Source organism: Trachypithecus francoisi, unplaced genomic scaffold (assembly GCF_009764315.1).
Source record: "Trachypithecus francoisi isolate TF-2019V2 unplaced genomic scaffold, Tfra_2.0 Lachesis_group4, whole genome shotgun sequence".
NCBI lineage: Eukaryota > Metazoa > Chordata > Mammalia > Primates > Cercopithecidae > Trachypithecus > Trachypithecus francoisi.
The window spans coordinates 56,316,538-56,332,653 of NW_022681469.1; the positions used below are offsets into that span (position 1 = coordinate 56,316,538).

Genomic DNA, 16,116 nt, shown 5'->3' on the forward strand with positions numbered 1-16,116 from the left:
TGTCTCCTCCACAGCGTAACAGTGCATTAAATGCGTTTTTTAGTTGTTCCAGAAATTTGGCTGAGCCCCCAAAGCTGAGAACAAAGAGTGCTTATTGCCTATACATTTGAAAGAGGGATGCCAGTCAATCTATCCCAAACTATGAATGAATGACCCAGGCTCTCTTGAGTGTGTCACTTTTAACAGAATATATGAGGGAATGAGAAGACTGATTTGGAATGAGAATTTTCCAGGGAGAGGTTAAAACCCTATCCATTTCCCCTCCACCTGCAGTCAAGTAAGGAAGGACTGCAAGAAAGCTACTCAAAGCGCTGAGCAGCACCCCCTGGAGTTTGTGGAGACTACTACCTAATTCTTGCATGAAAAAGTCCAGCTGCTCTAAAAAAGAAAGTTTTTAAAAAACTTTCAAGTGAACCTGCATGTGGATGTTTATAGCAGCTTTATTCATAATTACCAAACCTTGGAAGCAATCAAGATGGCCTTCAGTAGATGAATGGGTAAACTGTGGTACATCCAAACAATGAAATATTCAGTATTAAAAAGGAATGAGCTATCAAGCCATGAAAAGACATAAAGGAACTTTAAATGCATATTACTTCATGAAAGAAGCCAACCTGATGTAGCTTAATACTGTATGATCCCAACTGAACGACATTCTAAAGAAGGCCAAACTGGCCAGGCACAGTGACTCATGCCCGTAATCCCAGCACTTTGGGAGGCTGAGGTGGGCACATTGCCTGAGCCTAGGAGTTCAAGACCAGCCTGGAAAACATGGGGAAACTCTGTCTCTACAGAAATTAGCCAAGTGTGATGGTGCATACCTGTAGTCTCAACTACTAGGGAGGCTGAGGTGGGAGGATTGCTTGAGGCTGGGAGGTTGTGGCTGCAGTGAGCCGTGAACATGCCCCTGCACACCAGCCTGGGTGACAGAGCAAGACTGTCTTTGAAAAGACAGTAAAAAGATCATCAGTTTCCAGGGAATGGGGGAAGAGAAGGATGAATAGGCCACAGAGAATTTCTAACCAGTGAAACTACTTTATATCATACTATCATGGTGGCTACCTGTCATTGTACATTTGCATAGACTGTACCACACCAAGAGTAAACCCAATGTAAACTGTGGACTTTGGGTGATAATGATAGGTCAGTGTGGGTTCATCACTCGTAACAGATGTGCCACTCTGGAGGGGGATGTTGATAGTGGGGGAGGCTGTGCATACATAAGGGCAGGGGATATATGGAAAACCTCTGTATCTTTTGCTCAATTTGCTGTGAACCTAAACTGCTCTAAAAAGTCTATTTAAAAAAAAAAATGTGTCAAGGATGATGTGAACTGCCTAGGACAGCAGAGTGAGGGAAAGAATCCTCCAGAGGGTGTGACCTGCACTTCCAAAGTTTCTTGGGAGTTAAATGCCAAGCTTTCCCATTGGATAACTGAGCATCCTGGAAGGTAACGAGGCTTGGCTCATTTGATAGGTACCTGCCCAAGAAGACTGCCTACAATATGAGCATACGCCAGCCGAAATTACCTGGAAAGCCGTACCTTCTGATAAGAGTTGGAGGGAGGATATCTAAGAGTCAGGAGGAAGGAGCATTACATAGTTAGGGCATAGTAACTGGGAGTCCTTCATTGCAAAGGGGTCTCCAGAGAACCCACAAAATCACCCCATTGGAGAAAGAGCTCGCATTTGTACATCAACACCAAATTACAATGGCACCCACTAAGATAAGACTTTTTTCTGCTTTTATCTAATTTGTGAAAGAATAAAGCAGAAAAAAAAATCACCCACTGGCAAAAAGGAGATGACAGTGGAAACTGTCTCATCCTTGACTCTATCAGCACCAAGGTAAGATGATGTGCAGGATTGGGGTAGGGTAGGTTGCAGCTTAAAATAAGATGGGCTTCACTCGTTCATCAGAAATAAAGAACCAAGAGAAAAACACATGTAACCCCTCTGTCTTCTAATGATCTCCCATTTCTGTTCGGTTTTTAATCCCACAGGCTTAGCGTTTGCAATGCTGGCAGCTGTGCCTCCGATATTTGGCCTGTACTCTTCATTTTATCCCGTTATCATGTATTGTTTTTTTGGAACCTCCAGACACATATCAATAGGTAAAAGCTTATACTTCATATTCTACTACCTTCCCTTGTGTATTTCCAGCCTTTGCAATGTGCCAAAGAAATAGCATGGTCGTTATTAAAAATTGTCTTTATAATAACTTTTGTTACTGCATACACGACAGGTGCTTTAAAAACCTACACTCGGCCAGGCGTGGTGGCTCACCCCTGTAATCCCTGCACTCTAGGAGGCCGAGGCGGGCAGATTGCCTGAGGTCAGAAGTTTGAGACCAGCCAGACCAACATGGTGAAACCTCATCTCTTTGTAAAAATATAAAAATTAGCCAGGCTTGGTGACGGGTGCCTGTAATCCCAGATGCTCGGGAGGCTGAGGCAGGAGAATTGCTTCAACCCGGGAGGCGGAGGTTGCAGTGAGCTGAGATCGCACCGCTGCACTCCAGCCTGGGCAACAGAACAAGACTCTGTCTCAAAAAAAAAAACTACACGCCTGCCAAGATTTCTAGAACTTACAACTTTATTATAATCTTGGAATAATAAAAAAGACAATTTTCTTGTGTAAAAGGGCAATTGTTGAAATCTGTGAAATGAGATAAATGCTTCATTTCATAATGTAATTTGCCAGCATCTGGTTTTTATTTTTGTACTAATGGTAGTACTTCAAGTTCCTAATCGCTATTCACGTATTTCATTTTTGTCATATTTGGGGCTCTGAATTGTACATATTATCAGTTTATCAGAAGCATATGGATTTCATAATAGTCCTGGTATTGCATAAGGCTACCACCTAGCACACACACACTTTCCAGATGTCTACTGTTTGGTAACAAATACCCTCAAAATGTAGCAGCTTTACAACAACAATCGTGTTTGTATCTTCCATAGTGCCTGCAGGTCAGGACTTGGGAAGGACTGGTCTGGGTAATTCTTCCTCTCTCCCTTTTTCCTCCCTCCCTTCCCCCTTCCCTGCCTTCCTTTCTCCATGCAGTGCCAGGAATTCTCCACTTGGCCTAGTTGGAGCTTTCTTACACATGGTGACTCGGCTTCAGCAGAAGGTGGAAGTTGCAGCCCTTTTATTACCAAGCCTCGGAAGTCACACAGCTTCACTTCTGCTGCATTGTTTTGTTTACTAACAAGTCAAAGCCAACCCAGATTCAAGGAGAAATTAGACCCCACTTCTTGATGGGGAAATGTCAAGAAGAGTAGGTGGATGGAAGATATTGCTATGTCTATTTTTGGAAAATACAGTCTGCATGCACACACACATGGTTACTCACACACCAGAGGCAGGACACTAAAGAAGGGAGCGTAGCCTTCTTTCAAGCATGACTTCTTGACCTCAACTTTGTCTCTTGGTGTACTGGCAAAAACCCTATCAAATACTCTGAATTAGATAGTGTCCTTGAACCCTGAACAGGGATCTTCATGCTTCATTATTTCAGGTCCTTTTGCTGTTATTAGCCTGATGATTGGTGGTGTGGCTGTTCGATTAGTACCAGATGATATAGTCATTCCAGGAGGAGTAAATGCAACCAATGGCACAGAGGCCAGAGATGCCTTGAGAGTGAAAGTCGCTATGTCTGTGACCTTACTTTCAGGAATCATTCAGGTAAGGCTCAAAGATGGGGAAATGGACTGTCTCTTTTGTTAACCTAACAAGTATCTACTGAGAGCTCTTAGCTGGTCTTCCTAACGGTGGGCGGCGTCTGCCAGAGAAACCCCAAAGCTCCGGGAGTAACTGCAGACCAACTGCATGCCTTATTCACAACTATGAGTGACCAGCAAGCAAGCTTCAGGTGGATGCTTTAAAGATCCCAAAAGCAAGACAAGTTTGACACAGCAGGATTGATTAGTGCTGGGAGAGGATATTCCTCTCTGCTTGGAGGAAACAGCCAATGATCATGATCATGCACTTTAGTCTACATGATGAAGCATGCCCCCAGCTCTATGAGAGACAGGGAAGGCATTAGTGTGGCCAGTGCACTGTGGGGCACCAAGCCACTCCAGACCTTCCACTGTCTTCTGTATAACCAGTGATTGATTTGTTAGCTACTTACCCACTTCATGTACAAGTTTGCAGTGTTAGAAAATGGTCCAGAGGCTGGGCGCAGTGGCTCACACCTTTAATCCCAGCACTTTGGGAGGCTGAGGCAGGTGGATCACAAGGTCAGGAGTTCAAGACCAGCCTGGCCAACATAGTGAAACCCCGTCTCTACTAAAAATACAAAAATTAGCTGGGTGTGGTGGCATGCACCTGTAGTCCCAGCTACTCAGGAGCCTGAGGCAGGAGAATCACTTGAACCGGGAGGCGGAGGTTGCAGTGAGCCGAGACCATGCCACTGCCTGGGTGACACAGCGAGACTCCATCTCAAAAAAAAAAAAGAAAATGGTCAAGAAAGAACTTGTATATTTGCTGTGGGTCTTAACTTCCTGACCTATCATGTGATTCATTTGTTTCTTTGTCATTAAAAAAAAAAAGTTTTGCCTAGGTGTCTGTAGGTTTGGATTTGTGGCCATATATCTCACAGAGCCTCTGGTCCGAGGGTTTACCACTGCAGCAGCTGTGCATGTCTTCACCTCCATGTTAAAATATCTGTTTGGAGTTAAAACAAAGCGGTACAGTGGAATCTTTTCAGTGGTGTATGTAAGTAAGCAAATCCCTGACGTTCTGGTACTTGTTTTTTCTTCTTTATTTCCCCCACTTCTCTTCTGTATCTCTTTATACTTTCAAGACTCATTTTTCTTTTTCTCCAGTAATTTCCATAAAAAAGGAAAAATTCATTTATTCTAAGGTTTTCTGAAAAGAGTGTTACCAAGAAGACTAAACCTTAAAATCTCTATTATTAATATGTGATACTGCCCACTTCACAAGGAATTTTTCGCTAGATCTTTATTTGGTGACTGCACCATCACTCTAATTAGGTGAAGAGAGAGCTTTTTCTTACAACCAAATCATGGTCTTTTTGGAAACTAACAAATAATTTAAAGGCACGCGGGGAGAACATCTCTCTCTCTCAAAAACTGCTAATTCAGGCCGGGTGCGTGGCTCACGCCTGTAATCCCAGCACTTTGGGAGGCCGAGATGGGCAGATCACAAGGTCAGGAGATCGAGACCATCCTGGCTAACACGGCGAAACCCCATCACTACTATAAATACAAAAGAATTTGCTGGTGTTATGGCAGGCGCCTGTGGTCCCAGCTACTCAGGAGGCTGAGGCAGGAGAATGGCATGAACCTAGGAGGCGGAGCTTGTAGTGAGCCGAGATCGTGCCACTGCACTCCATCCTGGGCGACAGAGTGAGACTCCGTCTCAATTCAAACCGGCAAAAAAATAAGGCTGTAAAAGATTTAACTAACATAAATCTTTTAGTTACATATACCCCTTACCAAACTCAGAGAAAATATAAATTATTTGCAAGCACTTAAGGAACAATGGTACTAAATGATCATGTTGAAATTGATCATGTGAAACTGATCACCAATTCTAAAAATTCAATGTTTTTCACACAGTGCAGTATAATTAAAAATCAAAAACTAAACATAGCTTTAAAACTCCCACATATTTAGAAACCAAAAAACATTTCTAAATGACCCATGAATAAAGAGGGAATTAGGAAACAATTAGAATTAATTGATAGAAGTACTACATATCAAAACCTCTGAAATGCTGTTAAAGCTATCCTTGGAAAGAGAGGCCTGTAGTCTTTGTAGGTATTTATGTGCTAGGCACTGGGTGCCAAGATGCAGCTGTGAGCTGAAAAGATACAGGCCTTTCCCTCTAGAACTTTCAGTCCAGTGGGAAGATAGTAAACCTTTAATTGCATACATGTGTAATCAATTACAATTTGTGTTGCATGCTATGAAGGAGAAGTACCAGCTGCTCTGAAAGTTAAATAGGGAGACTTTGAGATTAGGGGTCTAGGAAAGGCACTTTGAGGAAGTGACGTTTAGATTGAGTCATTGACTGGTTAAAATGGAATCAGACTTTAGGAATATTCTCTAAATAACAAAATTCTTAGTCTCCCATAATAGCTGTTACCATACTTCTTACTCTGAGACTTCTCGAAATGCCTTGTCACAAAGGAAATAAACATGCTGAGTACTCTAGGCATTGATAGGAAAGGGTGCATGGCCTGGGCTGAGCAGGAAGTCTACTTTATTGGGTTTCAAATGAGAACTGACTATATTTGAGGTGCCCAGTTGGTAACCCTGGGATATAATTAAGTGGATTTCTTCTCTAATTCTCCTGGGTTCCTTTCCCAGACATCAGCACCCTTGACTTCAAAGTCCTGCTAACAATACTTTCTCCTTCTTTGAGCTCCTAAAGGCTTTTCTATGTATTTACCTTTGGAGTACTTTGCTATCAACCCTTAATTCTTTCCGAGTGCTCAGGACTCAGCTTCAGGGTTCCTTTTTTGAATTTTATAATATTACATTGAGACATCAGCATATGAGAAGAATAATTGTTTGATAGGAATAACTATAAGGCTGGGTGCAGTGGCTCACACCTGTAATCCCAGCACTTTGGGAGGCCGAGGCGGGCGGATGACTTGAGGTCAGGAGTTCGAGACCAGCCTGACCAACATGTTGAAGCCCCGTGTCTACTAAAAATACAAAATTAACTGGGCGTGGCAGCAGGCACTGATAATCCCAGCTACTCAGGAGGCTGAGGCAGGAGAATCGCTTGAACCTGGGAGGCAGAGGTTGCAGTGAGCCAAGATCATGCCACTGCACTCCAGCCTGGGCAGCAGAGCAAGACTGTGTCTCTAAAAAAAAAAAAAAAAAAAGAAATAACAACTATTTTAAAAAAAAGAGTAACAACTATAAAGTTGTAGACTGGGTAAAAATACTTCCTAATTGGTGGAAGCTACAAAGAGAGATTTCAGCCTGAGAACTTTTAACTAGAAATACCCAGTGGAATGGCTGATGTGAATTAGTGCACTAGACAGTCTCTGCCTCTCTCAGGGGCAATTTCTTGATGTAAACATCCAGCGTTCACTGTGTTACAGAGTACAGTTGCTGTGTTGCAGAATGTTAAAAACCTCAACGTGTGTTCCCTAGGCGTCGGGCTGATGGTTTTTGGTTTGCTGTTGGGTGGCAAGGAGTTTAACGAGAGATTTAAAGAGAAATTGCCGGCGCCTATTCCTTTAGAGTTCTTTGCGGTAAGTCACCTTGGGTCAATGACCTATTCAGCTTCTACGACTGCATTTACTGGTTTCTGTAAGGGATTTTGAAGTGGATGAAAGGAATTTTTTGCTCTCAATTCTGCCAAAAGAAGGTTACAATTTGTCAAAGAAATTTGACAAATTCATTGACAAGAAAGTAAAGAGAAAAAGCCGTAAAACATAGACACAGACGATTTTTAAAATTATATGTAAGACTATACATGAAAATTTTAACATTAATTATAAGTGATGGGGTTATGGAAGATTTTATCCTCAAATTTTTGTTGGCTAATTCTTTTGTAATGAGCACATATTACTTTAGTAACCTAAAAAAAAATCCATTTCCGTTTTGTCAAAGCAAAGGTTCCCAAACTTTCTCCATCCCTTGACACTCCTAAGCCAAAAGAAATACCTCACAGTTCCATTTATTAAGTAGTTAGTTCCAAACACTTTAATAATACTGATTATTAACAACTTCATAGTTGTTTTTAAAAATATGCACATACATTGGAATAAAAATATTATGTGAAGTAACCACAATTATTTAATCATGGAATGCCTATGCCTGATGGGAACTGCATAGATCCTCAAATCTCAGAATCAAAAAGGGCACTGCTACCCTCATTTCCTGTTCACATGAATATGTATGTGGTTCCTGCTTTTTCATCGCAGCAACCACTGAACACCCAGCTTTGCAAAGATATGGCATTATTGAAAGGAACACGGTGTTCAAACTGAACTACTGCCAACCAGAAGCTTGCACAGTGCCCAATAGGTGTCACTGTTTCACTGGGGACCTTTTAATATCCAAAGTGTCCCGTAGAGTGCCCTTGGCATCCTGGGACGTGTTTGCACATGTGTGGGAGCTACAAGGAGAAGAAATGAAGAGTAGGCTGGGTGTGGTGGCTCCACACCTGTAATCCCAGCACTTTGGGAGGCCAAGGCAGGCAGATCACCTGAGGCCGGGAGTTCGAGGCCAGCCTGGCCATCATAGTGAAACCCTGTCTCTACTAAAAATACAAAAAATTAGCCAGGTGTGGTGAAATGCATCTGTAAACCCAGCTACTTGGGAGACTGAGGCATGAGAATTGCTTGAACCTGGGAGGCAGAGGTTGCAGTGAGCCAAGATTGCACCTCGCACTCCAGCCTGGGTGACAGAGCAAGATTCTGTCTCAAAAGAAATGAAGAGTACGTTTGGGGGTAAAGGGCTGGCAAGATGGCCAAATAGGAACAATTCTGGTCTGCAGTTCCCAGCGAGATCAACACAGAAGGCAGGTGATTTCTGCATTTCCAGCTGAGGTACCTGGCTCACCTCATTGGGACTGGTTAGACAATGGGTGCAGCCCACGGAGGGCAAAATGAAGCAGGGTGGGGCATCACCTCACCCAGGAAGTGCAAGGGGTCGGGGAACTCTCTCACTTAGCCAAGGGAAGCTGTGAGGGACTGTGGTGTGAGGAACAGTGCATTCTGGCCCAGACACTATGCTTTTCTCATGGTCCTCACAATGCACAGACTAGGAGATTCCCCTGGGTGCCTACACCACCAAGATTCCCTTGGATTTCAAGTACAAAACCGGGCAGCTGTTTAGGCAGACACTGAGCTAGCTGCAGGAGTTTTTTTTTCATACCCCAGTGGTGCCTGGAACACCAGTGAGACAGAACCGTTCACTCCCCTGAAAGGGGGGCTAAAGCCAGGGAGCCAAGTGGTCTAGCTCCAGCGGATCCCACCCCCAGAGAGCCCAGAAAGCTAAGCTCCATTGGCTTGAAATTCTCTCTGCCAGCACAGCAGTCTAAAGTCAACCTGGGATGCTCAAACTTGGTAGGGGGAGGGGCACCTGCCATTACTGAGGCTTGAGTAGGCGGGTTTTCCCCTCACAGTGTAAACAAAGCCACCTGGAAGGTCCAACTGGGCGGATCCCACCATAGCTCAGCAAAGCTGCTGTAGCCAGACTGCTTCTCTAGGTTCCTCCTCTCTGGACAGGGCATCCCTGAAAGAAAGGCAGCAGCCACAGTCAGGGGCTTATAGGTAAAACTCCCATCTCCCTGGGACAGAGAACCTGGGGGAAGGGGCAGCTGTGGTCGCAGCTTCAGCAAACTTAAACATTCCTATCTGCCAGCTCTGAAGAGAGCACCAGGTCTCCCAGCACAGCATTCGAGCTCTGCTAAGGGACAGACTGCCTTTTCAAGTGGGTCCCTGACCCCCGTAACTCCTGACTGGGAGACACCTCCCAGTAGGGGCCAAAGACACCTCATACAGGAGACCTCTGGCTAGCATCTGGCGGGTGCCCCTCTGGGACAAAACTTTTGGAGGAAGGAACAGGCAGCAGTCTTTGCTGTTCTGAGCCTTCGCTGGTGATACCCAGGCAAACAGGGTCTGGAGTGGACCTCATCAAACTCCAGCACACCTGCAGCAGCGGAGCCTGTCAGAAGGAAAACTTAACAAACAGGAATAGCATCAATATCAACAAAAAGAATGTCCACACAAAAACACCACCTGAAGGTCACCAACAGCAAAGACCAAAGGTAGATAAATCCATGAAGATGAGGAACAACCAGTGCAAAAAACTGAAAATTCCAAAAGCCAGAATGCCTCTTCTTCTTCAAAGGATCACGACTCCTCACCAGCAAGGGAACAAAACTGGATGGAGAATGAGTTTGATGAATGCATAGAAGTAGGCTTCAGAAGGTGGGTAATAACAAACTTCTCCGAGCTAAAGGAACATATTTTAACCCAATGGAAGGAAGCTAAGAACCTTGAAAAAAGGTTAGAGGAATTGCTAACTAGAATAACCAGTTTAGAGAAGAACATAAATGACCTGATGGAGCTGAAAAACACAGCACAAGAATTTCGTGAAGCATACACAAGTATCAATAGCCAAATCAATCAAGCAGAAGAAAGGGTATCAGAGATTGAAGATCAACTTAATGAAATAAAGCTTGAGGACAAGATTAGAGGGGAAAAAAAGAATGAAAAGGAATGAACAAAGCCTCTAAGAAATATGGGACTATGTGAAAAGACCAAACCTACGTTTGATTGTTGTACCTGAAAGTGACGGGGTGAATGGAACCAAGTTGGAAAACGCTCTTCAGGACATTATCCAGGAGAACTTCCCCAACCTAGCAAGACAGGCCAACATTCAAATTCAGGAAATACAGAGAACATCACAAAGATGCTCCTCGGGAAGAGCAACCCCAAGACACATAATCATCAGATTCACCAAGGTTGAAATGAAGAAAAAAATGTTAAGGGCAGCCAGAGAGAAAGGTCGGGTTACCCACAAAGGGAAGCCCATCAGACTAACATCAGATCTCTCTGCAGAAACCCTATAAACCAGAAGAGAGTGGAGGCCAAAATTCAACATTTGTAAAGAAAAGAGTTTTCAACCCAGAATTTCATATCCAGCCAAACTAAGCTTCATAAGCAAAGGAGAAATAAAATCTTTCACATACAAGCAAATGCTGAGAGATTTTGTCACCACCAGGCCTGCCTTACAAGAGCTCCTGAGGAAGCACTAAATATGGAAAGGAAAAACCGGTACCAGCCACTGCAAAAACATACCAAAATGTAAAAATCATCGATACTGTGAAGAAACTGCATCAACTAATGGGCAAAATAACCAGCTAGCATCATAATGACAAGATCAAATTCACATGTAACAATTTTTTTTTTTTTGAAACAAAGTCTTGCTCTTGTCCCCCAGGGTGAAGTGCAATGGCACGATCTTGGTTCACTGCAACCTCCACTTCCAGGGTTCAAGCAATTCTCCTGCCTCAGCCTCCTGAGTAGCTGGGATTACAGGTGCCTGCCACCACGCCTGGCTAATTTTTGTATTGTTAGTAGAGATGGGGTTTCACCATGTTGGCCACGCTGGTCTCGAACTCCTGACCTCAGGTGATCAGCCTGCCTCAACCTCTCAAAGTGCTAGGATTGCAGGCATGAGTCACCACATCTGGCCCACACGTAACAATGTTAACCTTAAATGTAAACGGGCTAAATGCCCCAATTGAAAGACACAGACTGGCAAATTGGATAAAGAGTCAAAACCCATCAGTGTGCTGTATTCAGGAGACTCATCTTGTGTACAAAGACACACATAGGCTCAAAATAAAGGGATGGAGGAAGATTTACTAAGCAAATGAAAAGCAAAAAAAAAAAAAAAAAAAAAAACAGAAGGTTGCAATTCTAGTCTCTGATAAAACAGACTTTAAACCAACAAAAGATCAAAAAAAGACAAAGAAGGGCATTACATAATGATAAAGAGATCAATGTGGCAAGAAGAAGCTATCCTAAATATATATGCACCCAATACAGGAGCACCCAGATTCATAAAGCAAAGTCCTTAGAGACCTACAAAGAGACTTAGACTCCCACACAATAATAGTGGGAGACTTTAACACCCCACTGTCAATATTAGACAGGTCAGTGACACAGAAAATTAACAAGCATATTCAGGACTTGAACTCAGCTCTGGACCAAGCAAACTTAATAGATATCTACAGAACTCGGCACCCCAAATCAACAGAATATCCATTCTTCTCAGCACCACATCACACTTGTTCTAATATTGACCTCATAATTGGAAGTAAAACACTCCTCAGGAAATGCAAAAGAACAGAAATCATAACAAACAGTCTCTCCGACCACAGTGCAGTCAAATTAGAACTCACGATTAAGAAACTCACTCAAACTGCACAACTACATGGAAACTGAAAAACCTGCTCCTGAATGACTACTGGGTAAATAACAGTATTAAGGCAGAAATAAATAAGTTATTTGAAACCAGTGAGAACAAAGACACAACATACCAACATACCAGAATCTCTGGGACACAGCTAACGCAGCAGTTAGAGGGAAATTTATAGCACTAAATGCCCACAGGAGAAAGTGGGAAAATCTAAAATCGACACCCTAACATCACAATTTAAATAACTAGAGAAGCAAGAGCAAACAAATCCAAAAGCTAGCAGAAGACAAGTGATAACTAAGAGCAGAACTGAAGGAGATAGAGACAAGAAAAATCCTTCAAAAAAATCAGTGAATCCAGGAGCTGGTTTTCTGAAAAGATTAACAAAATAGATAGACCATTAGCCAGACTAATAAAGAAGAAAAGACAGAAGAATCAAATAGACACAATAAAAAAATGAGAAAGGGGATATCACCACTGATCCCACAGAAATACAAACTACTGGCCGGGCACAGTGGCTCACACCTGTAATCCCAGCACTTTGGGAGGCTGAGGCAGGCGAATCACAAGGTCAAGAGATCAAGACCATATTGGCCAACATGGAGAAACCCCCTCTGTATTAAAAATTTTAAAAATTAGCTGCACATGGTGTCCCACGCCTGTAGTCCCAGCTACTCGGGAGGTTGAGGCAGGAGAATCACTTGACCTGGGAGGCAGAAGTTGCAGTGAGCCAAGATCAAACGACTGCACTCCAGCCTGGGCAACTGAGCGAGAATGAGACTCTGCCTCAACAACAACAACAACAAAAACTACCATCAGAGAATACTATAAACATCTCTATATAAATTAACTAGAAAATCTAGAAGAAATGGATAAATTCCTGGACACATACACCCTCCCAAGACTAAACCAGAAAGAAGTTGAATCCCTGAATAGACCAATAACAAGTTCTGAAATTGAGGCAGCAATTAATAGCCTACCAACCAAAAAAAAAAGTCCAGGACCAGATGAATTCACAGCCGAATTCTACCAGAGTTACAAAGAGGGACTGGTACCATTCCTTCTGAAACTACTCCAAACAATAGAAAAAGAGGGAATCCTCCCTAACTCATTTTATGAGGCCAGCATCATCCTGATACCAACACCTGGCAGAGACACAACAACAAAAAGAAAATTTCAGGCCAACATCCCTGATGAACATCGATGCAAAAATCCTCAAAAAAATACTGGCAAACTGAATCCAGGAGCACATCAAAAAGCTTATGCACCATGATCAAGTCAGGTTCATCCCTGGGATGCAAAGCTGGTTCAACATACACAAATCAATAAACATAGCCCATCACATAAACAAAACAAACCACGATTATCTCAATAGATGCAGAAAAGGCCTTCGAGAAAATTCAAAAGCCTTCAAGCTAAAAACTCTCAAATGAGGTATTGATGGAACATATCAAAATAATAAAAACTATTTACACCAAACCCACAGCCAATATTATACTGAATAGACAAAAACTGGAAGCATTCCCTTTGAAAACCAGCATGAGATGAGTATGCCCTCTCTCACTACTCCTATTCAACATACTATTGGAACTTCTGGCCAGGGCAATCAGGCAAGAGAAAGAAATAAAGGGTATTCAAATAGGAAGAGAGGAAGTCAAATTGTCTCTGTTTGCAGGTGACATGATTGTATATTTAGAAAAACCCATCATCTCAGCCCAAAGCCTCCTTAAGCTGATAAGCAACTTCAGCAAAGTCTCAGGATACAAAATCAATGTGCAAAAATCACAAGTATTTCTATACACCAAAAATAAACAGCCAAATCGTGAGTGAACTCCCATTCACAATTGCTACAAACAGAATAAAATACCTAGGAATCCAACTTACAAGGGATGTGAAGGACCTTTTCAAGGAGGACTACAAATCAGAGAGGACACAAACAAATGGAAAAACATTCCATGCTCATGGATAGGAAGAATCAATATCGTGAAAATGGTCATACTGCCCAAAGTAATTTATACATTCAATACTATCCCCATCAAGCTACCACTGACTTTCTTCACAGAATTAGAAAACACTACTTTAAATTTCGTATGGGACCAAAAAAAGGTCCGCATAGCCAAGACAATCCTAAGCAAAAAGAACAAAGCTGGAGGCATCACGCTACCTGACTTCAAACTATACTACAAGTCTACAATAACCAAGACAGCATGGTACTGGTACCAAAACAGATATATAGACCTGTGGAACAGAACAGAGGCCTCAGAAATAACGCCACACATCTACAACCATCTGATCTTTGACAAACCTGACAAAAACAAGCAATGGGGAAATGATTCCCTATTTAGTAAATGGTGTTGGGAAAACTGACCAGCCATATGCAGAAAACTGAAACTGAACCCCTTTCTTACACCTTATACAAAAATTAACTCAAGATGGATTAAAGACTTAAACGTTAAGACCTACAACCATAAAAACCCTGGAAGAAAACCTAGACAGTACCATTCAAGACATTGGCATGGGCAAAGACTTCATGACTAAAACAAAAAAAGTAATGGCAACAAAAGCTAAAATTGACAAATGGAATCTAATTAAACTAAAGAGCTTCTGCACAGCAAAAGAAGCTATCAGCAGAGTGAACAGGCAGCCTACAGAATGGGAGAAAATGTTTGCAATCTGTCCGTCTGACAAAGGGCTAGTATCCAGAATCTACAAGGAACTTAAACAAATTTACAAGAAAGAAGTAACCCCATCAAAAAGTGGGCAAAGGATATGAATAGACACTTTTCAAAAGAAGACATTTATGCAACCAACAAACATGAAAAAAAACTCATCATCACTGATCATTAGAGAAATGCGAATCAAAACCATAGTGGGATACCATCTCATGCCCGTTAGAATGGTGGTCATTAAAAAGTCAGGAAACAAGGCCGGGCTCGGTGGCTCAAGCCTGTAATCCCAGCACTTTGGGAGGCCGAGACGGGTGGATCACGAGGTCAGGAGATCGAGACCATCCTGGCTAACATGGTGAAACCCCATCTCTACTAAAAAATACAAAAAACTAGCCGGGCGAGGTGGCGGGCGCCTGTGGTCCCAGCTACTCCGGAGGCTAAGGCAGGAGAATGGCGTAAACCTGGGAGGCGGAGCTTGCAGTGAGCTGAGATCAGGCCACTGCACTCCAGCCCGGGTGACAGAGCAAGACTCCGTCTCAAAAAAAAAAAAAAGTCAGGAAACAACAGATGCTGGAGAGGGTGTGGTGAGATAGGAATGCTTTTACACTGTTGGTGGGAGTGTAAATTAGTTCAACCATTGTGGAAGACAGTGTGGCGATTCCTCAAGGATCTAGAACTAGAAACACCATTTGACCCAGCAATCCCATTACTGGATATATACCGAAAGGATTATAAATCATTCTATAAAGACGCATCCACACGTGTTTATTGTAGCACTATTCACAATAGCAAAGACTTGGAACCAACCCAAATGCCCATCAATGATAGACTGGATAAAGAAAATGTGGTCCATATATACCTACCATGGAATACTATGCAGCCATAAAAAAGGATGAGCTGCTGTCCTTCATAGGGACATGGATGAAGCTGGAAACCATCATTCTCAGCAAACTAACACGGGAACAGAAAACCAAACACCGCATGTTCTCACTCGCAAGTGGGAGTTGAACAATGAGAACACATGGACACAAGGAGGGGAACATCACGCACTAGAGCCTGTCCATGGGTGGGGGGCATGAGGAGGGATTGCATTAGGAGAAATACCTAATGTAGATGATGGGTTGATGGGTGCAGCAAACCACCATGGCACGTGTATACCTATGTAACAGACCTGCGCGTTCTGCACATGTATCCCAGAACTTAAAGTATAATAAAATAAAAAATTTAAAAATGTAAAAAAGAAATGAAGAGTATAGGTGTCTGATCCAAATTATAGCAAAAAGTTCTAGCTATGAAAACAACTGGCTGGTGTAGCTCGCAAGGAAGCCAATACCTTCAAACTTTTTCTTTTTTTCAGTCTTGTCTATATGGCATTAGTACCTTTTAACAGGCAAAACAAAACAAAATATATCTCTAACAGTTTCAAAACCTCTTCTCTCACTGGGGCTAGGCATAGAGTTCCCGTTTTGACTTGGAGTACAGCAAAAGGTTCTGAGCACCCTTGCGAGGGAAAGAAGTCAG

General features: G+C 42.6%; 1 protein-coding gene across 1 annotated transcript in view; it reads left to right on the plus strand.

The window, feature by feature from the left end:
* The window catches only part of SLC26A5 (solute carrier family 26 member 5), a 49,312-nt gene that overhangs the window by 6,576 nt on the left and 26,620 nt on the right, over positions 1-16,116 (plus strand). Inside the window, 4 exon segments of the mRNA XM_033193819.1 lie at positions 2,003-2,113; positions 3,520-3,686; positions 4,557-4,721; positions 7,087-7,239. Of these exon segments, the coding sequence (XP_033049710.1) occupies positions 2,003-2,113; positions 3,520-3,686; positions 4,557-4,721; positions 7,087-7,239 (596 nt within the window).